This window comes from Rhipicephalus microplus, chromosome X (assembly GCF_043290135.1).
Source record: "Rhipicephalus microplus isolate Deutch F79 chromosome X, USDA_Rmic, whole genome shotgun sequence".
Taxonomy (NCBI): Eukaryota; Metazoa; Arthropoda; class Arachnida; order Ixodida; family Ixodidae; genus Rhipicephalus; species Rhipicephalus microplus.
In genome coordinates this window covers 41,599,009-41,624,314 of record NC_134710.1, presented here as the reverse complement: position 1 = coordinate 41,624,314, position 25,306 = coordinate 41,599,009, and the positions used below count along the sequence as shown (strand labels likewise).

At 44.3% G+C, this 25,306-nt stretch overlaps 1 protein-coding gene across 3 annotated transcripts in view; it reads right to left on the bottom strand.

The window, feature by feature from the left end:
- The window catches only part of Mms19 (MMS19 nucleotide excision repair protein), a 252,136-nt gene that overhangs the window by 185,875 nt on the left and 40,955 nt on the right, over nt 1-25,306 (bottom strand). For all 3 annotated transcript variants that reach the window (XM_075876298.1, XM_037426866.2, XM_037426865.2), the window contains exons 8-13: nt 23,268-23,429; nt 18,919-18,996; nt 18,751-18,837; nt 15,438-15,471; nt 15,242-15,372; nt 7,560-7,638 (exon numbers count right to left, since the gene is read on the bottom strand). In XM_075876298.1, coding sequence (XP_075732413.1) covers nt 7,560-7,638; nt 15,242-15,372; nt 15,438-15,471; nt 18,751-18,837; nt 18,919-18,996; nt 23,268-23,429 — 571 coding nt within the window. The remainder of the gene's footprint in view (nt 1-7,559; nt 7,639-15,241; nt 15,373-15,437; nt 15,472-18,750; nt 18,838-18,918; nt 18,997-23,267; nt 23,430-25,306) is intronic.

Sequence of the window (25,306 nt, the reverse complement as noted above, 5' to 3'; positions counted from 1 at the left end):
CCTGATCCCTGGAGAGGCCCAGCTTCCCAGCGAGGTTCCCCCATCACCCATCGAGCAATGCGGGGGCCTCCAAAACCAACCTGGAGCGGCGTTCGTTGGACACGCTGACCAATCATCGACAGCATCCACGAGCCATCAGAGCCCCTTCCATCCCTCTGACCTCGCAGACGGGCATCGCACCCAGTCGACATTATCACGCTTTGCTGCCCCTTCGCGCAGTGGAAGCTATCCTGCCTCCACACCACAAACTCTAGCTTACTTCCTTTGCTCTTTTTTTTTGTTTCTCGCAAACATGTTATAGTGTCTTGTGTTTATTTTGTTATTAATGTTTTCTTGTTTGTCATCATTTTTTGGGGGCTGCTGTTACAGGGCTAGACTGAGGTTAGCTGTTGCTCATAGCAGTGTCATTTTAACTGCATCGGTGACGTCCAGCTGCCTTTGCAGACCAGTAAAGGGCAAATTTAGGAAAGGGGAATGTGGGAATTGAAGCTAGCCCGCCGCCATTGCGCAGGCTTTGCCACCTATTTCCGCCGTTCTCATGTACTGACATGACTCTTCCCTCCTAGGCGGTCTGTCGTGCTGGGGGAGCGGGAGTGAGTCGCGCGGGGGAGCGAGACCCCTCTTACCCAGTAGCGAATGTCGACTGTGACACTGTGCGCAAAGTCTCTCGGTACGTTTCGCGTGCGTCGGGAGTGAGTCAGATCTTTCCGGGACAGCTTAGAATGAGCACGCATTTCTTTTCTGTCCGTTAGCTCCTATTGTTTTGGGCTTGTCGGACTTCGCCAACGGCACCTTGCGCCCGCGGTTCACGCTCACCTTTTGTTACCCCTTTTCGAATGCTAGGCCCAAGAGCGATGCAGTGTCATTGCGCATGGTCGTACTACCCCGACCCATATCTCTCGAAGCAAACGTGAGCGGAGTTTTGCCTTCGCTCGAGCGACCGGACCCTGTTGTCACGATGTCACCGTGAACTACTTTTGCCCACGGAGATGTGCTTACGACACCCTGTGTAGTACTTCTTGACCGTGACATAGATAAGCTCATTCGCTTTCTCGCAGCCCCTTTTTGCAACGAGCTTTCTACTGCGTTTTGGTGCTGTCGCAGGCAATAAAGTGCTAGGACCTTGAGCAGTACCATGTTCTCCCCATGGCGACGGTTAACGCGTGCCCTGCGGCTCGCTAAGACCGGACCCACACTAGTGGCTGTACTGCTTTGAGATACGTGTACACTACAACGTCAAATATTTCAAAGTGTATTATTCATTTTTCCGCGACATTGCCTCTACAAAATTTTCTGAAGTGTGCTACGTCTATGGCGCCCACAGATGACAGTGTACTCCATTGTTACTGATCAGAAACTACGTAGGGCCCAGTAGAACGTGTGACGTCACGGAGTTTATTGTGCAAATCTCAGTGACATCTCCACCGGCACTGGTGTTGGTGTTTTTTTTTTCCCACAAGGTTTCTCGCTTACCACGTGTCGTCTCACAGTAAGAGCAGTGTTTCTAGAACAGTGAAATTGTACTTTACTGATGTGCGTAAAATGATGATGATGATGATGATGGTAGATTTTAGTGACGCAAGGGCAACTCAGGCCAAAGAGCGCCAAACACACGGTTTTTGGTCGATTTGATTATAAAAAGTCTACTCAGGGTGGCAAGAATAAAAGAGTAGTGTATAGGACTTAAACTTAGGTGTAGTGACTATGTGTGATGGGTTTAAAACGGGCTATGCTTATGGGTTTTACAAAGTCATGCCGTGTCGTCAACAGTCCTTGTCAAGACAAGGAGTGCGTGCTGCATGACATTTGATAAAAAAGTCTCAGCGGTTACCTCAGGATTGAAAGGAGGCTGGGATTAGTGAGAATATGTTATGGAATGTAGGAGGCCTACACTAGCTAAAAACTTAAGACTACTTTTGGGGGAAACAAGGGATCGTCTCCAAGAAAAAATTGTGGATGAGGCAGAATGTGACATTTGTACAGCTTTGAAAAGTGACACAGTCTTTCTGGTTCGAGGTACGGACAGGTAATTAGAACGTGAACGACAGACAGCTCATTACCACATTTTGCACAATGTGGTGCTGGAGAGTTGTTTAAAAGGTGCGAGTGTGTTGCATGTGTATGACCGATCCTGAGTCTGCACAGTACAACCTCTTGGTGCCTGTTACGTTTTTCAGTCACATAGCTTCCTATTCTTGGCTTTACTAAGTGCAGTTTGTTTGCATTTGCTGCGTTCCATTCTTCTTGCCATTGTCTACGCATTCGGGATGTGATGAGTGGCCTCAGGTCCTCATACGGAATGGTGTCTACGTCAACTGATGGGCGGAGTGCTGCTGACTTCGCAAGTTTGTCCGATATCTCATTGCCAGCAATGTTGCAGTGTCCCGGAATCCAGCATAGCGTGATTTTGAGCTTAGATTTGCGGGCTGACATGATGCATTTTCTAAGTGTATTAGTAACTGGGTTTTTGAGTATCTTAGTGGAGGACAGCGCAGTCACAGCACTGAGAGAATCTGTGTGTATGATTGAGGCTGGTTTTTTCTCCTTTAAAATGTGCATTACAGCTAAAAGTATGCTATAGCATTCTGCAGTAAATATACTGGTATGTTCGCTCATTGTTCTAGATTCAGAGAAAGCAGGACCGTGTGCCGCACATGCGACTGCGGAGGACTTGGAGGCATCAGTATAATATTCAGCACACCTGTATTTGGCCTGCAGGTACTTGAAGTGTTGATCGATTGCGACTGGGTGGCCATTTTTTCCTACCTCTAGGAATGACCAGTCACAATCGATAGCCTGCATTTCCCATGGCACAACAGTGTCCTTGTGAGAGGTTAGTTGAAGATTGGAGACCGGTATGTGCATATTTCCAAGGTGTGAGGCCACTCTGAGGGGATACGGTGGCGTAGCTGATGGTCGCCTCAAAAACAGGAGGGCGTTCAATGTATCCTGCAATAGCACACGAGCTGGGTGGTCAACATGGGAAAGCACCTTGGTGGCATACGTGACACTTGTAAACTGACGTCGCCGTTCTAGTGACCACCGGTCTGTCTCAACATACAGGCTGGCTGTCGGGCTGGTTCGAAAAGCACCGCTGGCCAGCCGAAGCCCAAGGTGGTGCACTGGGTCAACCATCTTCAATGCAGATCTTGAAGCTGACTCGTAAACCACCGAGCCGTAATCGATACGTGATAGCACTACACTGTTGAGAAGGTTCAGTAGACAGTCACGGTGTGTGCCCCATGACTGATGCGAGAGAATCTTGAGCAGGTTTAAGGCTTTCAAGCATTTAAGTCGTAGCTGTTTGATATGTGTAACAAAGCTGAGCTTTTCATCAACCACAACACCTAAAAATTTGTGATCTTTTTTGGTAGTTACGGTTTGTCCGTTAATTGAAATGTTTGGGGTGGCCTTATGCCACGTAGTTTTGAGAAGAGTACGCAAACAGTCTTGTTGCAGTTAAACTTAAACCCATTTTTGTCTGCCCAGCTTGACAGCTTGTTTACTGCCAACTGAATCTGATGTTCACATGTGGCTAGGTTGCATGATTTGAAGCTGATCTGAATGTCATCCACATATACAGAGTAGGAGATTGTTTTAGGTAATATGGTGCTTATGGAGTTCATTTTTATGATGAATAGTGTGCAGCTAAAAAAACCGCCCTGAGGGACGCCTTTTTCTTGCGTAAACCACTTCGATAAGGCATTACCAACAGGAACCACAAATGTACGATCAGAAAGGTAGCTTTCAGTAGTATTCAGCATATTTCCTGACACTCCAAAAGATCGCAGGTCACGGAGAATGCCATAACGCCATGTCGTGTCGTAAGCTTTCTCCAAGTCAAAAAATACAGATAGGCAGTGCTGTTTATGAATGAAGGCATCCCTGACATAGGATTCAAATGCTACCAGTTGGTCAGTTGTCGACTGGCAAGACCTGAATCCAGCTTGATGACGATCAAGGAGGCCATTGTATTCAAGGTAATACATAAGGCGGCGATTCACCATTTTTTCGAACACCTTGCCCAAACAGCTGGTCAGCGCAATAGGCCTGTAACTAGCAGCAAGTGTGGCTTCTTTTCCTTGTTTAAGAATGGGTATGATAACTGCCTTTTTCCAGGTCATGGGCAGACGCCCAGAGGACCATACATTGTTGAAAAGAATGAGGACGACGTCAAGCGTTTCTTCGTGTAGGTGTTTCAGCATGCAATAAGTAATCCTGTCCGAGCCTGCTGCTGAGCTGCCGCACTTTGCCAGTGCTGCCTTTAGTTCACCTATAGTAAAGGAAGCATTGTACCCTCCTGCCGATCGCCTATCATCACGAATAGGTTTACGTTCCTTGGCAAGTTTGTATCGCCTAAAGGAGTCTGTATAATGTGCTGAGCTGAAATACAAGTGTTGGCCTAAGGCATCTGCCTGGTGTTCCAGTGTATCACCAGCAGTACTAACAAGGGGCATCGGATGAGTGCTGTGCCCTTGGAGTGCTCTTACTCTGTTATACACCTTATGTGTGTCAGTGTAAGAGTTCACCGATGAGAGGAAGGATTGCCAGCTCTGTCGTTTAGACTCTCGTCGGACACGTCTACTGTTTGCTTTTGCACGCTTAAAATTCACCAAGGTTTCGACTGTAGGATACCTGCGGAATTTTGTCCATGCTTTGTTTTGATTGTCACGAGCATTTTTGCACTCAGAGTTCCACCAAGGTCGTCTTTTATTCCGTGTATTGTTAGATGTATGTGGGATGAATTGCTCTGCGGCCTGTATAATGTGCAGTGTGACCAACGCTTCAGATTCATCGATGCCTAGGGTTTCAATTGATGAGCGCGATAGTTTTGAGAGTTTTTGGAATTTAGTTCAGTTCGCACCTTGTTCTCGGAAGCTGGTTACATACGCAGTCATTGTTCTGGTATTTCCTTTGTACTTTAGACAAACAGGAAAATGATCACTTCCATAGAGGTTATGAATTACAGCCCACTCAGTGGTTGCCAAGAGTGAAGGAGATCCAATAGCAAAATCTATTGCTGTGTATGAGTTGTGCGCTGCGTTAAAGTATGTTGGCTGTTTTTTATTAAATATACAGGAGCCGGAGGACAACAGAAAGTTTTCAATTAAGGAGCCTCGAGAATCCGTTCTTCTACATCCTCATAAAGGGTGGTGCGCATTAAAATCTCCAACCAACAGAAATGGATGCGGAAGCTGGTCGATGAGTGTTTCAAATTCTTTAGTAGAGAGTTGGTGGTCTGGAGGAATGTATAGTGAACACACGGTTGTTACTCGTCCAAAAATTATGGTTCGTATTGCCACTGCTTCCAAGTCAGTAACCAGAGTGAGGCTTTGAGACGGAACTGCTTTCTGCACCACGATAGCGACACCACCAGATGAATGGGCAGTGCCCTGTCTGTCCTTTCGGTATACCACATATCTTTTCAAAAGGCTAGTGTGTGTAGGTTTTAGGTGTGTTTTCTGTAAGCAAAGTATGTTTGGTTGGTGTTGTGCAAATATTTCATAGATGTCGTCTAAGTTCTTAAGTAAGCCTCGGAAATTCCATTGGATGATATTTTCGGCAGCCATTTTTATGAATGAGGAAAAGAGCGTGACTTATTCACACTTCACTGCCTTTATTAGGAGGCTTCACTGGCGGGTGTCTTTTCCCTCTGAGGCGATCTATGGAGCCCCGCCTCACTTGGGGGGATTCCGTCAGCATCTTAGACGCTGAGTATCCTGGTGTCACTTCCATTGCCTCCGGTGAACCCTCAGAAGCTAATGGAGGATTGTCAGAAGAGACAGATGTCTCAGTTGTCTGTGTGGTCTTTGGGGTCTGATGAAGTGCGACCTCCGGGACGTGAAAGGTTGGTGCAGCCTGTGGCTGCTTGGTGGGGGGCAGAGATGTGCACGCATCAGCAAAGCTGTATTGCGTGCCCACCGTCACTAGACACCGCTCGGCCCCCCGGCGCGCTGCGTCAGCGCACGTTCTTCCGGAGAAGATCGACACCTTCTTCCGGGCTTCAGAGAATGTGATGTTTTCCATTACTTTTATCTGGATGATTTCCTTTTCCTTTTTGAAAATTTCACATGTCCGCGAGTACGCTGCGTGCGGCCCGTGGCAGTTGGGGCACTCTGTTTGCGTGGAAGTACAGCTCTCGGTTGGGTGCTCATGATCACCACATTTTGCACATGTTTGTTTTCCGCGACAGATGTTCGACCCATGTCCATATTTCTGGCATTTGTAGCACCTTCTAGGGTTGGGTATGTAGGGGCAAAATTTGCAGTGAAGGAACGCAGCTTTCACAGATTCTGGCAGGATGGAGCGGTTAAATGTTAATACTATATGAGGCGTCACCACTTCTTCATTGTTTCGCCTGATGGTTATCCGACGAATGGCGACTACACTTTGCTCTCGAAAGCCTTCAAGGAGGTCAGCTTCAGTTTCTCGCATCAGATTACGTTGTGAAATGACGCCTTGAACAGTGTTAAGACTGCGATGGGGGTGACAGACACGTCCAGGTGGGCGAACTGCTTCTGTTTAAGGAGAGTGTTTGCATGCTGTTTCTGGCTTACTTCAACAAGAAGATCACCGGACGACAGTTTCTTTGCGTCGTAATTTTTGCCTATTAGGTTAGCAAGGGTTTTAGCTATCAGGAAAACCGACAGTCCTGCAACAGAGACGTCATCTGCCAGAGAGTGTATGACTAGAAAGCGTGGGAAGTGGTAACAATCGCTTCCGGTTCATTTGGAGCTTTCATCGGTGCGGTTCCTTTTCAGGGACCGATCATTGAGAAGGGGGAAAGATTTTGCCGTGTGGTGCATTTCATGTTCGGCGGCGATGGATTTTGCCGTGTGGTGCATTTCATGTTCGGCGGCGGCGAGAACACTTGAAGGTGCCAGTCATACATCGCCGCTATAACCAGATATAACTACCCAAGGTTGGGTAACTACACAAGGTTAACCCTAGCCGCCAGGAAGTTTGGAAGTAAACGGAAAAGACTAGAAGACAGGATAGATAAAAAGTGAGAGATAAAGACGAAGATGTAGGGAGAGAGAGATAGGAAAAGGCGACTGCCGATTTCCCCTGGGTGGGTCAGCCCAGGGGTGCCGTCTACTTGAAGCCGGGGCCAAAGGGGTGTGTTGCCTCTGCCGGGGAGCCTTAATGGTCCAATCACCCAGCGTCGGCTCAACCTCCAGGATCCCCTTTTCCCCGGACACGGCAAAGCCACGCACGGCTAGGCGTGGGAGGGAGTCAAAACTCCCCCGTTAGCTCGGGTCCGTGGTGTTGCTACACACCAACAGCTACTTGCGCAGGTGCCCCTGCGGGGCTGTGCGTAAAATGCTTTTTCCGTATAGTGTCCCTTTTTTCCCATGTAAAAATGACCACTAATTACAATTGCCTCCAAAAAACTTGTTGGCCTTTTTATTCACACAGCACACCTAAAAGTACTAGTTAAATTTGCAACAGAAAGTGCTGCAACAGAAGCTTCAAAGATATCACAGGACCATAACAACAAAAAACTGCAAATTGCAATAAAAGGGCAACAAACGTTTTATGTCATCAAAATCACTCACCTGCTTGGTGATTGCATAGAACTGCATAATGCGACAGGACATTGCTTGTACTTTCAAGAACCAGGACTCGCCTATGACCCTGTAAAATGCGAATCGTATATACTGAGAGATAGCCTTTAACATGTGTGTCCACTACCACTATGACTGTACCACGTTTTTATGTTACATACACTTTGAGTATGGTTACTGGCGCGTTTACTTACCATCACATCCCCTCAGCCTAATTGACATTTTCATACTAAAATTAAGAGAAAAACCTGCCCCTCCCATTCTTCTAACACAGTGGTAATTCTGAATTTGATACATGACAATGCTGGCACTACAGCTTCTTTTAGAGCTCTTAGTGGGGCAACGATGTAGCAAACCAGTGAAGTAATTTTTATTTTAGAGCAACTATTTTTTAAAATTTGCAAGTACTACAATTAACAGTTGAAGCCCTTTATCAGAGACATGCACTGTTGAGCAATTCTCATTTTTTATATGAGGTGTCTCATATAAGCAGGGCACCTCATATGGATTTTCTCATCAGCCCCTATTTCAATGTAGCCACACTGGCGTCTCTTTTAAAGGGGTTCAACAGTATCACCTAATTCCCAGCACAAAAATAAGCCTTTAACATACTAGATCTAGTTGACGTTAGAGCACAAAGGCTGATTATTTTCAAGGTCTTTTGCAATGATTTCTACACTCTATAGCAATATAGAAGTCACAGTATGAATGAGGATAAGGCAATCACTGCTAAGCAAATGCAACACGACGAACTGAGGTAGAAAAATAAACAAGCCGATAATTTGAAGCTCGGAAAAGGCCACAGTTTAAACAAATCTTTGTAGTTACCCTTCATTGTTATTATGCAGTGTAGACTCCCATAGAACACCATGTATACGCATACCGCTTATTGTGCAGTCCCTCAAGATGAAAGACCGGTTATAATACAGTTGCCGGAAATTGTTTGTGACAAATGAGGTAGCGAGTGCGATTCCATAAGGAGGCGCGGTGAGTGCGCCGCTGGGGAGCGAACTATGAGGTCGTTACGGAGGAGGAGGGGACACCGAGTGAACAAACGAAGAGTGGAGAGAAGAAAAAGAACATGAAAAAAAAAAAAAAAGAGTTGGACACTGCGTAGGCTCGCCAAGTAAGGGAGAAGGTCGGTTGCCTCGGTGAACGATAAGCCTTTGCACCGGTGCCGACGCGGCTGCAGCGTACTGCAATCGTAGTGTATAGGTGATCTGTGGTACTACGTCACTAGCGTGGCTTCGGCCGCCGCCGCTCAACGTAGCACGTGCGATCCTGCCCTTATCTACTGCATGCGCTCAACAGTTTCCTGTCGAGAAAGGCGTCGTCGTTATCGAGCTTGCAACAAATATCGCGTTTGCTTCCTCGTCCGTAAATTGAAAACATTTTACGGTTTTATGACTCGAGCTTTTACTCTTGCTGCCAGTGTGCTGTCGTACGTAAACTAGCTTGGCGAGTTGCCGTCATTGCTGATCTCCCGACCGTGAATGCGAACTTCGTATCGACGCACGCTGTTCTTGGTTCACTGCTAGCGCGATATTTTCGATGCCAAATCTTCATGTTTCGGACAAACTTTCCGCGACAACATACTAAACGGCAAGCTAGGCCTAATCGGCGTTGGTTGCGCTTCGATCGGTAGCGGTCGCATGAATCTGAGTTGCGGCATGGTACCGAACCAACAAAACTTTTTGCATTGGCCGCACTTGACGGGAAGGGACGCATATAGTTAATGAAAAAGAGGGCGGCACGTGTAGCGCTCAAATAGTGGTTTGTGATTCGATTGCGATGTCCGAAATCGAGTGCGCGCCCGTGAAATCGAATGATTGGCGTTTTTCAAATTCTGGACGTGCTTCGACATAGTTTCTGTGTAATGCGCATAGGTAATCAAGGCTGTCTTGTCTGGTAGTCGGCGAATTTCCACGATGGTGTTTTTATTTGCTAGACACTCCTCCGCCCCTTTTGCGTTCATTCCATTGGCAACGCGTGTCTTATTTGGACGTTACATTCTTTTAGCATTGAGAAATTTAAATCTTAGCAATCACGCATTGCATGTTTCGATTCTCGGACACGCGAAGCTGCATGCTCAACATATTTTGCGCAAGTGCGGCCCTTGAAAAAGGTTGGTTTGGTTATGGCGCGGTACCACTTATAGTACGAATATTCGCGACTCCCACGACTTGTGTTATAAGCGGTCTACACTGCAATTATAAGGGCAGCAGAGAATAGCGACACAGATGGCAAAAGGCACACATAGAGCCTAATTGCAGTAAATCTAATAAAACAGGCATGCAGCATACATACAACTTTGCAATCACCAGAATATCAAAACCACATTGTGCTACACTATGCGAAGTTGCAGCAAGCAAAGCATCTGCTTAACATGTTGGTGAAATCCCAGGCAGAGAATGGAACGTTTCAAACTTTTTGAGTTTTAGAAAATATTTCCAAGCAAACTTAATTCTTCAATCAAAAAAACTATTATTATGACACCCACATTAGAATCACCTAGCTGGGCAATATTTTCAGCTTCAATTATTTCTCGAGCCCCTATCTATGCCAACCTCTCAAGGTTACCACAGAATGACCTTACTATTGGAAAACTGTTGCCTAACGAACCTCCTGGTGCAAGAATTTTTTTCCAAGTATAAGTAGTCAAGTATCACACCACCTGTGTGCTTTCTCACTTTTTGTAAGCACATGTGTGCTCACATGTCGTAAGCTATTTATACAAAGCTAACATTTCACGCACGCTCTTGCTTTGCAAAATGACGCTGGCGCAGACTACGACAGGGCACAGGCTGAGATGCCAAAGTCACCATTTATGAGACACGGTGCGGATTTCCTTGTAGCACGTGAAGGGCGATGTTGCAATGAGCGATGTTGCAGCAAAAATGGTGTTTAGGCATCAATGTTAAGGCTCACTTAACCCTTTGTGGTTCAAAACTTTAACCCACCCTGTGTCCATTCTGGTGCAAAACAGAAGATATCAAAGCTCAAGAAAAAGAGGTTTAAGAAAGCCAAATTGACAACCACTCATTTGTAGCATGTATCCACAAGAACATCTCGTATGAATTTCTTAGAAAAAAAGCTTCCTCGTTGCCGAAAATTCGTCTTGGCCAGGGAATCGCACCCAAGACGCCTTTCTGGGGCCTTTTCTCTAACTCCACAAAAAATAAGCAGTTGGTGTAAAATGTCTGTCCCAGGATTCAGAGCAATTCGTGGGTGTACTATAAACAATGGAAAAAAATTTAGAGATTGCGTTAGTAATTTAGTTTACCAACCATCCCTGTCAGGTGGAAAATATTACGGTTGGCTAAACGGATTGTTGCTTAAACAACGGGTTGAAAGAACATCTGTATAATGTTGATCAGTCAAAAGGAGGGTTCTTCCCTGCTCATTGTAGCACATGTGGATTAAGCCAAGACTTTCCGATTGTAGCACAGTTGCAAAATGCAATGATCGCACCATACTTGAGATCATCAAGGCACAAAAGATTATTTCCTTGAAGGATGATTGCGTCAGCCCCCCTCTGTTTCACTGATCGATAAGAAAAAGCTGTAGTTAGGTTTGTTTCCTAGATATATTTTTGCCATATCACAGTGTTCTGTGCATGACTGTGTGTAACTGTGTGCAAAAGCATATATTTATGTAAAGTGAACACTTTCTAAACAAGTAGACTGTGGGAAGTTCAGCGCTCTATGTGCCTCTCCCCCGGTTGCCTGTACTGATATGCAGTCTTAATAACAATGTATCAACACAACCGATCCTCCTCCCCTAGGAAGAAAATTTCTGCACAACAAGAGCGCAGAATAATTACAGTCGAGCCCACATATAACGGCCCCACTTAAGACGAACTTTCGCTTAAAACAAACAATATTGGCGTGACCGTCAAAATATACATTGGTTCAATGGCACAAAATCGAACTTACAACGAACGTCTCCAAGCGCCGCTGATCGGTCACAGCGAACGGAGTCAGCGGTCTGCCGACTTCCCGGGAAACCAATTTCGACCACCGATCAGGCATCGGCGAGGTGCCCATACATTCTTATTGTTAAACGCCGATTCTGGCTCCGCGCCCCTCTAGTTGCTGCTCTCCACGACCGCTTTTTGTTATGCACCCCTCCGTCCTTTGTCCCCCAGCTACTCTGAGCACCCCGCATCACCAGACGAGGCCCGTGTTTTCACACTGCCACCAATCTTTCGAAAACCGGTTGGCCACGTACCCTGTTTTTGATCGCTGGTACTGTCGGCGTCACCGGCCTGGAGTGACCAGACCATTGGCAAACATTGTTGGCCACCGACTGTATCCGATAGTCTGCGTCTAGTGCACGGGCATACGCTACCCCACCGACTCTGATACTTTGCGATTCGTTTCATGTTTAGGTCTCGTTCTCGCTCACTTCGCACTCAGCTCACCATGCCTTCCGCGCACGTGCAGAAGCGTGAAAACGGCTGATAAATTGCGCGGAACGAATCGCGAAATATCAAAGTTCGTGAGGCCACACAAACCTGCCGGCACAACAAAACGATTTCTTGATCACGGCCGCAGATTCTTCGAACGCCGCCGCGCGCACAGAACGAGGCGGCCATGCTTTGACTTCTGCGCGGACTGGCACTGGCAAGTTTTTCCACATGCAAGTTTCGCGGACCTTTCAAGCAAGCCACCCACCTTCCCGTGTGTTTTGGTTTTCAAGGTTGCCCTCCCGCTGCATCCTCCCCTCTCTTTATCGCACGGAGGAAGGAATCTTTCATTCCTCCGTGCTTTACCGCAACTCCTTGACTTTCTCTCGCAAGTCTGCTCTCTATGAACTTACCACAACAGCTAAACAGGATACCACATATCAAACATGCCATATACGCGGACGATGTTACAATCTGGATGAACAGTGGCTCGGACGGTGCGATAAATGATGTGTTACAGGAGGCAGCCAATGTCGTGCAAGAGTATGTTAGACACAACGGGTTAACATGCTCCTTCTCGAAATCCGAACTCCTAATCATTAGAAGTAAAGCCAAAAAGACGCCAGGCACGGACGCCCAACAACAAGCACAGATAAAAATTATGTTGGAAAGCGGCCCGGTCCCTCCGGTTTTGACCATTAGAGTGCTGGGTATGCTCATTCAACATAACACGCAAAATACCATGGCCCTCACAAAATTGCAGAACACCGCCAAACAAATTGGTGGACTGCTCAGGAGAGTGGCCAACAGACATAGAGGCATGAAAGAGATGGACTTGTGTAGGCTCATTGAGGCCTTCCTAATCAGCCGCATAGTCTACTCTTTCCCCTATTATCATCTCAGGAAATCAGACAAAGATAAAATTGAAGCTATAATTCGACACGCATATAAATGGGCCCTAGGTTTGCCTGTTTATACCAGCACCGAGAAGCTCCTCCAACTTGGAATGCATAACACCCTAGAGGAGCTGATCCTAGCACACAAACAGCACGAATAACACGGCTTTCAGACATGATGACGGGACTACATATCCTGCATAAACTGAAAATTCAGCCCATACACACCATGGGAAGCAGAGCACCACTACCTCCCGCGATCAGACATTACCTACAGATCAAACCAATACCCAAAAACACCCTGGCAGGCAGACACGACGCTAGGAGAAAAGCCAGAGCAGATAGGCTAAGTGAAAATCACAAGCAAGACCAAACTGCGGTCTTCGTCGATGCCGCCAACCAGGGACACAACACATACGCCCTGAGTGCCGTGGACGGAGAGCTTAAAAACATAAATGTGGCTTCCACTAGAGCCGCATCAATCAAAAAGGCCGAATAAAGGGCCATAGCGCTGGCCATTATGCATCGAACCACCCACACTGTCCTTGGCTACTCTAAGAGCGCTATTCTCAGCTTTGTAAGGAGAAGTGTGGGACTAAATACCGTCAAGGTCCCGAGAAACTTTAATCAAAATGATAGAATCAAAATCAATCTGGTCTGGGTCCCCGCTCACTCGGGAAACCCCAGTAACGAGGAAGCGCATAAAGTGGCCCGAGGGTTAGCAAACCGGGTTGCGCTTTCATTGGAACCGGGCTCCCCGATAGGACAGGCAGTGACCTCCTATAACGAACTTACAAATATGTATAAAGATGACAGGAGATTATATCCAATACCGCACAGCAACCTCACGAGAGCACAGGCCACTATCCTCCGCCGAATTCAAACGAACAGCCTAACCACTCTTCATCGCTTAGCGATATTCACAGGGGGAGAGGTTGACTCAACATGCAAAAATTGCGACAAAAATGCCATAGCAAACCAAAGTCACATCCTCTCGGAATGCGAGGGCCTTCCCCCACCCAGAGAGCTTCTGCCAGTTTCCTCCGAAACGACATGGGAGACCTTAATACGGTCCCCCGACGAAAAACTGCAGAAAGCAGTCATTGCATGGGCACAAGAGGTCACCGCAGACAAGCGGCCATCTCGAAATTCATGAAATCTCTTTTAATAAAGTTGTATCCTCCTCCTCTCCTCTCTTGATCACAACCCCTACGCCCATCTCCACCGCTCCGCTACGCCCGCCACGCTGGCTCGAATTAGTTTCGTTTTCCGACTGGAAACACGCCCAGAGCTGTTCTACGCGTGTGCGTGTCTTGCTCGCTCTTGGTGTGCGTGTGTGGTCATGATGGCCGACGGGAGGCCTCGCACGCTTTTTCGTGCCGCTCAAAAAAAATAAATAACGCCGGAAGTGTGACCACTTGGCTTGAGCGTGATCCGCGTGTTAGGTGCCTCGTTGCGGAGCGCTTGCTCATAGCTGTTGACCACCTGGCTGCCAATTTGCCGCTTCAGGCATCCCGGTATTCAGCTGTGGAGATGGTGAATATTTCGTGGGCGGTGGTGACGGCTACATGCGCGCGAAACTGTTTTCGCGAGGCCGACTTTGTCGACGTCGGGCCTGATGCCGAGCCTGAAGCTTCCAAACAGGACCGCTGCGGCGGCGATTTGTGGCAGCGCGTCGTCGACTCCGACCTGGGAGAGCGGGTAGGACATCTGTTGCGATGGTTTAATTAGGACCGATGATGATGACAACACTGCGGAACTGTGCACGGATTGGGGCATTGTGAATGAAGTACGTGGCGAGAGCGATTTGGAGGAATCGGATTGCGAGGACGACGAAACTTTGGAGCCAGCCATCATGCAGCTTATGCCACGGGCCTCACTGAACGAGCAGCCTGCCGTATTAAATGAACTCGAGACCACCCTTATCGTTTCTGCTCTTCGAAACACGTGCATTACGGACTTTCTGGGGCAAAAAAAGTTTCTGTTTTCACTCGAAACTTTTTTTTAAAAGCTGTATTTCATTTACTACGAACTTCGGGATACAGCGAACGGATGCCGCGTCACGCTCAGGTTCGTTATAAGCGGGCTCGACTGTATACTATGCTACAATGTAGAGCAGAAAGGCAAGCTCAATATTCTGACCATGCCTCAGCGTGCCTAATCTATTGTTTATCTTGTCATAATTGGTGGTGTACTACTGGTTTCAATTGTGAGCCAACCCACAAACCTCGAATTTCAAATTTAGATGAAATGGTCAACCTATAATACCGTAAATACGGTAAGTTATCAAACCACCTGTTCACACAAACATCGCTATCTCTTCGCAAATCAACAGGTTTTCTCTGGGACCTTTTCCTCATAGCACTCACTTCATTTTCTGACAGAAGCTGGAGTATACTGGGCAGCGCTTCTACGAGGGCAACCGAGCAGGCTTCCGCAGACGGTTTTATAAATGCTTCCAACACTCTGCCCATGCCAGGGATTGCACCTTGTTGCAAGTCTGCAGAGGTAAATTTTCAAAATTTAGCAACCATTATTCACCAAGTCAACAAAAATGAGACTCACCTTTCCAAATAATCTTGAAGAAAGGTCTCAATGTCTGTAAAAAAAATTATAATGCTCCAGCTCGCCAGTCAATGGTTAGATTCAATAGTCAAAGCTCAATGTAATAAACATGTCTGCATAATGAATCATAAACCTATATGGGCAGTTTAAACTATATATATGTTATAAATATATACTGGCAGTTTTATTTTTTTTATTATTGGGAGCCATTATTTTGTCCCTTTTGCACGCATGATTTCTCAGTTTTGTATGCCATGACATCAAATTAACAAAGTCATGTAATAATGAATGCACTCGTACAGCAATTTTCATGCATATAACTCTGTAGTACTGTTAAAGAAGCTAAATTGCAATGCTAGTTGCCCAAAATGGCACACTTATAAGCACATCAAAAAGTCCATATCAAATTCTTTTTTTTTTCTTTTCACAATATCAGCTATATAGTATCTATATAAGATATCAGATATAACAATAGCATTTATTATGACACATGAGACTTCATTATAATGAGGTTTGATTGTTCTGAGGCACAAGAAAGTGTAGTGTCTACATCATAAACCATTATTTTTAGATTTAGCACTGGTAAAAATGTATCATGAGACATGGAAGTTCATGCAGTGTTTCCTAGCTTCCTTAATATTAATTTTTAAAACGTGTTCACTGCTGGAAATTGTGATGCATTACACTAGCCAACCCATTGGCTTCCCTACGAGTCTTAATAAAAATCTTTAAAAACCTTAACAAAAAAACACATATGTATGTGACTTCATCAAAGACGGTCCAGCTTTTTTAGCTAGTTGTTAGAAAACACTACACACTACAAACAAAAATGGGAATTACAATTACTGTACATAAGGATGAATTTCACCCTGCTGAAGTTGACAAACTTTTCTTTCAATGAATTCCCCTTTTACAGGCACCTCTGTAAGTGCATCTAAAACTTCTAGCATGAACGAAAATTCTAATTTAAAGTTTTCGTAGTAGCCATTAATGATGTCATACCATTTTTGCACTACAGGCACACATGATTACCTTATAATGTACAGCTAGACTAGGAATTGTCTAATTTACCTACCGTATTTACTCGCGTGAAGATCGCACCCCTAAATTTGGTCATCTAAATTTGATTTTTTTCCAGCGTAATGATCGCACCCCAAACTTGCCGCATAGATATGTCGTGTGCCAAGTCTAGCCGATGATCATCACCTTTATTATCTGTCAAATGTTGCATTAATAACTCTTCAAAACTTGCCAACTGCACGCACCAAACATATTCTTAATTTTTGCCCACCATTGGCGGAATCGTGCCCTTTAGGATTGCAGTAAGGGCAAATGCCGCAGTTTTCACTGAATGCCCGCCATGTGTTTTTATGTCTGTGGCAGCTGAACGCGCCTATCATTGTTTCTGAGATCTGAAAGCAGGCATCGCTATGCTAATGCCGTAAATTTACTAATTTATATGAAAGCATTCTTTTTTAGGTAGAAGAAACTATTTGACGCGCGTGACGTACTCACAACCTCCATAACTGATGAAAAAAAGAAAAAAAATGTGGTCGCTTCACTCCGTAAGTCGCCATGTTTGTTTTGACATCCCGCACTGTTACAGCGAAGGCCGCCTGTTGGTCGACCTGTGTTCATCCTGCTGCAATGTTTTTTTTTTTCCCGAGACCATGCTTTTTGTTTTATCCGCTTTGTTAGTTTATGTGCTTTGTGTGTTTAATTTTATTTATTTATTTATTTATTCATACTGCAATCCCTATTACAGAGATTTTAGCAGGGTGGTTACAGATATAATTTTCACAATGTTGGCACTCAAGATTGCTTGAACCAAACAAACAAACAAAAAAATAGAACAGCATGATGTAAACAATCAGGTCAAATTTGCTGCAAACAACTCTAAGGACGGCTCCATCACTTGGTTATTAGTTAATCCATTCCACTGAGTTACTGTACGAGGAAAAAAGGAATATTTGAAGCAGTTATTTCGGGACCGGAAAGGGGTTATTGTAAGTTGATGTGCTTTGTGGTTGAAGCGCCGTTTCACCATGGGGCGGTATGCGAGCTTTACTGCCGCGTTTAAGCTGAAAGCGCTTGACTATGCACTAGAGCATGGCAACCGCGCTGCCAGCAGACATTTCGGCGTCGACGAAATCAGATATTGGAAGCCATTTCCGACGAGGTGGTCGTCAAGAGCTTCAAAAAGACTGGCATTTCCAATGCGCTCGACGGGATGAAAGATGACCCTCTGTAGGACAGTGAAGACACTGCTGGTTCTGACAGGGAATCGTGCGGCGACCACACTGACGCCAGTGACGCTTCGTCTGAATGAACGTTAGGGGGTTAGAGAGGTAAAAAATAAAAGGGCAGTGTGCCATGCATGTAGCTCCGACGTAATGCGTGCATTTTATTACAAAGGTAAGCCTTAATTGACTTTTATATTTGGCTATGTTCATGATAGCTATCGTAAGAATTCTTGTTGGCGACATTTTTGCATTTTCGGTGCTCGTAATATTTTTTCATGGAAAATTTACCCCGCGTAATGATCGCATCTCGAAGTTGGAGTCAACTTTTTTTAATTTAAAAAGTGCAATCATTATGCGAGTATATACGGTAACTCCTATAATGCTTGGGTTTTGTTTTTTCTCTGAATTCATGTACCCTAAAGACCTGAGAGCATTACATAGGAGGGGGGTAGTAGCATACATACATAAAACTAAGATTAAAAACAAAGTAATAAAAGGTTTGAGAAAACAAACAAATAAATAACGTCGTATCAATACTGAAAATAAAAATCAGGGGAAAATAATTCTAACGACAAACTGCACTAAAAAGAAAACGCAACACAAGAAAAAAAAAAGAGGCTGTATATTTCTCTCCTAAACAGTAGTCAAGTGGTTGAGTTATACAGCGGGCTAAATAAAGTAATATTTAAGCACATAAATATATCGGATGCAGTTTTATGAAGTCCTTCATACACCAAGATGAAGCTTTAATTAGTGAATGAATTCTTCGTGGTTTTTTATGCAAACAATATTGTTAGGCAGTTGATTCCAGTAATTGACAGCAAGAAGTAATGGTGAATATAAAAACAGGTAGGTTCGGCCAAATAAAAGCTCTAATTTGAATTCGTGGTCCAGATGAGAAAATATTCGATGGGCAGGCTTAATAGGTGCAGACAGCCACGAATTGTTATGATAGAGATTGTTAAAGAGGGACAAAAGTGAGAACAGTCTGCGGGTCTGAGAAGACGGCAATTTTAACACCGCAGTTTAAGAGAGTTAGCAATGTAGATATGAAGTGTATGACAACTCACATTTTCTTGGTTCGAGAGGACTCTTGAAAGACTCGAAAGACAATCAAGAGCTCTGGGAATGATATCTTCATGTCTATTCACAAACACCTAGGAAAAAATTTTTCAAATTAAGTTATTCTTAGGAGCAAAGCAATGATATGGGTAGCTTAATTGGTAGCTGTATTATACCAAGTTGCGTATCTGTCTCCATATGAGCACCGCCATTTCCTTAAAACAGATGACAGGATAAACATCAGCTCCACGGATCTGAAGGAGAAAAAAGAGGTAACATTACCACATAAAATAATTTTTAAAACGGTATCACACGGTTCATCCCGATCAAGCCTGACATGGATCAAATTTCACACTAATCAATGGCTCTCTTCTAGGATTTGCACTAGGGAGCCCATCAAACAAAGTCAACGAATTCTACCTAGATCAGGCCTGATCACTAACAAAGGTGATCGTATAACACTTGCATAACAAATTAAGTCTCAATCATAACATAACCTGTTAATCCTGCTTTTCAATTGTGCACAAACTTCATGCGAACAATCCAAATGATAAAAGACAGCACAGTGAGATGAACATGTTACATCTAAACCACAGTACAAAAAAAAAGTGCAAGAGCTATGCTCCAGCATTTGATGAAAACGAAAAAGGGAGTCCTGAGAAAGTCACATAAAATATCAAGCAGGAAACTCACATACCATAGTTGTGCAGGTAACCGACTGTATTTTGTCAAATAAAAAATGTTATTGCTTTGACAAAGAGCTCACTGATAAGTCCCAATTATGATGAGATTGCTCAATTATTAGCCCAATATTGCAGTGCACATTTTTAAGAGGTACTTGCACAGTTGTGTACATGGCACTGCAGTGGTTACAGAATTCTGTAACGTACCTTCCTTGAACCTGCAACCTAACCAAGTAGCGGTAGTTCAAGGGGAACTCCGGTGCATTTTCGACCTTACTGAGATAATGCTGTTTTCAAATAGTCCTGCAATAGCTAGGGTGGTTCTTTAAGCCCAGGCACTCATCTATAATTTTAATTAGGCAATGAACAATCAGTCAAAAGAGACACCGAAACAGGGAGCTGTTTCGTGATCCATGGTGGGTATCGGATGACGTCACGAGATCCACTACACCCTGCCACCGTCTAGCCAGGGTGTAAACGTAATTCATGTGCCTCTTCTGACGCACGAAAAGCAAATGGGCGATATCATCTGACGTGGAATCAAACTGCACTAGCTCATCTCAACATACCAGTGATAAGTTCAGCGACGATTGTGGCTACTATCTGAACGCAGAAGCATCGCTTTTTGACTTCGACCCGCCGGTGGGTGAAGCATCTGAGGTGCCACGAATCGATCTCCTCATTGCTCAATAGTGTAAGACCCAACGTCAACGACGACTAATACGCTGTATGCAGCTGACAAAACTGAACTGTGCTCGCGCTGCCGTCGCCTCATAGAAAAAAAGCGCGCCCAGCATTTATCTGCTGGGAAAGGTAGGGTTTTCGAAAAAAAAAAGTAGGCACTTACGTCCCATACGCAGGGTGGCCCACGTTTCCAAGTGTGATTCCAGAATTGGCTACTAATTATGAAGTTTGTTTTTAAAACAACTAAATGACTTACGGTAGTATAACTTGGCACATATTACTACAGTACCAACGAGAACACATGTTCAAAGTTTTATTGAAATCAGTGAATATCGAAAAAACACCGGAGTTCCCCTTTAAGGCATGTCTACCATGGGCCTCTGAAGTTCTTCAACTTATAGTTAGTAGCCTCACAGCTACCTGTATTTCTGGTTGATAATTGTAATGATGAACCACATCCACATACCCACCGAAGGGAATTAAATGAGAAAAATGCTGCAGAGGAACAACAGTCAAATCTGGCTACATCGAACTCGGATAAATGATAACTATAAATAATTGTTGTGCTTTTACATCGCAAAGACACGATATAATCATGAGGAACCCCGCAGTGGCTGCTCTACCACCTGGAACTCTTTAATGTGCATCGACACATAAGCACACAGGCCTGAAACATTTCCCCCACATTGAAATGAAGCCGCCATGGTTTGGGATCTCGGCTGAATCAAATGCTCCATTATAGTGAACTATTTTCGAACACCGCAATGCTTCAATGTCAGTGTAAGGGAATATTTATGCCCACAGTCGTGCTCAATACCAGTTGCAACACTCTGGCTTTGGTTAAATTGGCCTCCAGCCCGAATAATGGCCAAGGCAGACTAGATTGATTGATATGTGGGGTTTAATGTCCCAAAACCACCATATGATTATGAGAGACGTCGTAGTGGAAGGCTCTGGAAATTTAGACCACCTGGAGTTCTTTAACGTGTACCCTAATCTGAGCACACGGGCCTACAGCATTTCTGCCTTCATCGAAAATGCAGCTGCTGCAGCCGAGACTTGATCCCGCGACTTGTGGGTCAGGAGCCGAGTACCTTAGCCACTAGACCACCGCGGAGGGGCCCAAGGCAGACGAGACAGTTCGGGCTGCCGAAGAGTACACACAGCTGTGTGTGAAGATGTTAAGGCTCTATTTACGTTGATAATGTGCAACGCACCCTTGCATATAACCCCGCATCACCACACAAAATAAACACAAAATAAAACAGGTCTTCGCGTATGGCCGTGAAAGAACCTTTTCGCACCATTGTGAAACAGTGAAGTAAAGCCAAATTGCGCCCCGAAATTCACATCAAAGATGCACAAAATTCCTCAAAAGCTTTCTTTGAAATTCTTAGAGCTATACAGGAAATGCTAGAAATGAAGAAAAATATTGCTGAATATTTTGTAGATTACTGTCATCTGTGTTCATGACACAGTGCAGTTGCCAGATAGAAAGCTGAGAGTTCATCTGAAACTACAAAATCACTGCCACCTGCGACATACATGCTCAGAGGAAAAGGTCGTAAGTTTATAAAACACACAGTCGTATACCAATGTCTGGAAGGATTAAAGCAGTACTGACACGGAAATTTTCAGGACAATGTTCTTTCGTCAAATAAAAGGCCAAGCCCTCAAGAGTCTAGTAAATGTACTGGTTTGTGATGGCAATTTGGAAGTACATTAAGTTCCTACTGTACCCTTACACAGTATAAGATTCTTGTCCCATGCTTGTGCAAGATATTGCGATGTTTTTCATGGTCACTTCACTTTGCGTCCTCATTGGCGGTGCAAAAGCAGCCATAGTGGTCATCATAAATGTTTTTGATGATGCACAAGTAACTACCGTATTTACTCACGTAATGAACCCACCTTTTTTTTTTTTTTTCAGAAAAGCTGACACCAATTTGAGGAGAGGGTTGATTACGCGGATTTTCGCATGACGGTTTTGCTTGTCTTAGCTCGCGACATGCACAACAAATATTTTTGTAGCCCGAAGCTCTTGTTTTCATCCGTGACTAACACGCACGGATCGTTCTGAAGCGAAGTCTTGCCGCTCGGTTCCCATGCTCCAGCACATGCTCAACCAACTTTAAGTTTAAAACCAGCCGTGTAGCTACCGTACCTGCCATACACACCCTCACAGCAGGTGTCTGAGGTGTCCACAACCGAGCTCACTACAAGCCCAACAACAAAAACGCAGCGTCAAATATCGGCTCACAAACATCGTGGGTGACGCGGTGCGCGCTTTGCATGGCCTCCGAGTTGGTGGGTGCATGGCGAGTTTCTTCGCCGCGCACCCGCCATCTCGGAGGCCATGCGTTTGTTTTTTGCTTTGTTCTTACGTCGCAGTGCTTGCGTGGCGCTATAAGCAACTTAGAAGTGTGGCAGCTTGGGCTAGTTGGTATGGCATGACGATAGTTATAGCGCGAGAACAAAACGACGACACAGAGTCTCTGTGTCGTCGTTTTGTTCTCGCGCTATAACTATCGTCATGCTATAAGCAAAGAGGTTTTTCCTGCATTTGACAGATGGTGCTCTGCTAGAAAAGGCGCGACCTTTAAGTTTTTGTTGACATTGTTCACGTTCGTGCTGCTCGCAACAATTTAGCATGGTTGCAAAACTATTCTTTGATTTTTATTGCATCATTATTTTGTGATACAATGGCTTGATTTAACGCTGTTTCAATTGTCAATGGCACTGGGTATCACACCGAAATAAAATGCCCAGATACGTTAAAACTTTTTTTTTTCTTTATTCAAGAGCAAAGATGGAGGGTGGATTCATTATGTGAGTGGGTTCATTAAGCAATTAAATAGAATAGATTGAATGTTTTGGTACCAGACATCTTCACAACCAGCCGTGCTGGAGCGTAAACTAACGTGAGCAAAGTGTAGCCTGGTGGCACTACTGTGTTGATGTCAACAGGTGTGCCACGCAAAAATCAACTTTCATGTCAAAATAAAATATCTTATAAACATTTATAGAGCCCTGAAGCTCAGTGTCTTCCATCAGTTTTTACTTTCAGAGAACTCAAGGATTCTGCAAAACAAATGTAACACATTAAAGAACCTGGTTACGTATATGCATATACCTAAAGGCTAAGCCGTAAAACATACCAAAAGTTTTAGTGAGTCCAACTTCGCAACAGCTAGATCAGAATCTAGCTTTTCTAAAGCCAGTTGTATGCTGTGCTTTCCAAAACCAGCCGAAGCAATCATGCATGAGAGCAAGGCTTCAACCAGATCTTCCCGGCTAATCCCAACTTCATCCCTGGCAGGCTGCAAAAGTGAATAAATAAAAACATGAGAAGGACAACACAAACATGAATGCAGACTTAACTATAAAATTTTACTGATAAGTTTAATCATAGATACTAATACAATGCATCCAGCTAAGTGCGATAACTTGGGATGCATATTTACAATTGTTGTAACATGCCAATCACGGACCGCACTAAATGCCCAAGTAGCATTTCTTTCCCCAATTTAACACTGCCCACTACTCATGATGTAGTAACAATATGCAACACTGTGTTTTTTGAATATATACATTACTTGCCTTTTTACCCGTCCCAATTACCAATTTTGGTTATGTATTTGAAGCTGTAAGGTTCAACCTGGGGACCAGTTTACCTAAATATTTTATACAGTCTGCAACAACTTTTTTTGGCAGTAGCGTGGACACTAACGAATCGAAATGCTTGCCTGTGCACGTGCTGGCATTTGCCTGTGCTAGAATTTTAAAACTTTTGGAGAGACCTAGTTCGAATAAATAAAGTTTACTTCTTTATAAAGATTGAACAAGTATGGGGAGCCATTGGTGGCAAAAAAAAAAATATTGTTCACTCTTAATGTTGTTCTCTCCTCACATCTTGGACAGCACCACGTTTTCAGCATGCCTGTTCTCACAGCAAGCATGGTGCCCCTGATAGTGACTGGACTATGTGCGACCAAAAACTCACCTTTTCGTTTTATGAAAAAGATATACTTGAAGTGTGACAGAAAGTGGCTGTCAAAAAGAAAGTTATCTGCCAAGTCTATGCTGGCGTAAGGTGCCGCCCACCTGAATTATCAATGAATGCTGTGGGCAAGCGAAACCGAAAATGGAATTGAAATTAGCTGCAAGCAGCCGAACCACTCGTGTAGCGACACAAATGTGGAGATAGCCTGCCTCTGCAGTCTTCACTCCATTTCCAAGGTAAGCTGTTGTCACATCCAGTTAGTTCATTATTGGAAGACACTGAAGATATCAAACTGTTCCGTTATCATGCCCCTGGAAAGCTTACCAATCTTCACAGTCAATGTACACACTGTACCCATTTTGTCCACAAGTGGAGTTCCTTTCCTGCCCTCCGCAATGTGCCACAGATGAGAGACTACACACAACAAGCCTTCCATCCTTTTATTTTATTCTTTCTGTTCCATCCTTGTTTTGTGGCACACTTCCAGTGGCAGCTGTGTGTGTTTCAAACTGGATGATTGACCATAGTGATGTGCTATGGTGAGTGACGAACATAAAGCCCTCTGTTCACATAAGGCAAAACTATGTATGAATGAAAAGCCTGCAGAGAACCCTGTGCTGGTTTATAATAAAAATGCATGTCTGTACTTGGAACGATAATCTAAAACTTGGCTATGAAATCACTGTAACAAGGTCTCTCAGTGTCAGGATGTCTACCAATTTAATTTTCCCTAACACCTTGCCTTTATAGGGTTTTACATGACAACTCTAAAAAAATTCCAGGACCAGTAAGTCTGCTTGAAAAACTCTACACACTGAAAACCCTCAAGTGGTAAAAACATATAAAAAGATAGAGCACTTGATTAAACTGCAAACTATGCTGCTTTTTTACATTCCCTTCACTGTAATTATCTTTTACAATAAATACATTAAAATACAATAAATGTATACAAAAAAGCTGGTTCATTTCTTCCCGTTTCAAAGATTCAATCTCTTCCTAGAGCAAAGAGCGCTGAAGCTGAGTGTATTCCATCAGTTTTTGCTTCTTGTCATTCAAGCTCTTTCAAAACAGCCACAGCTCTCTTCTTTCCTTCAACATCTAATTAGTATAACAATTCCTTCCCCTTCCTCTCCAGGTCATCTTTTTATCCAATGTTGGCCCTTCAAACCATGCAGGTCTACTACGTCAACTTCT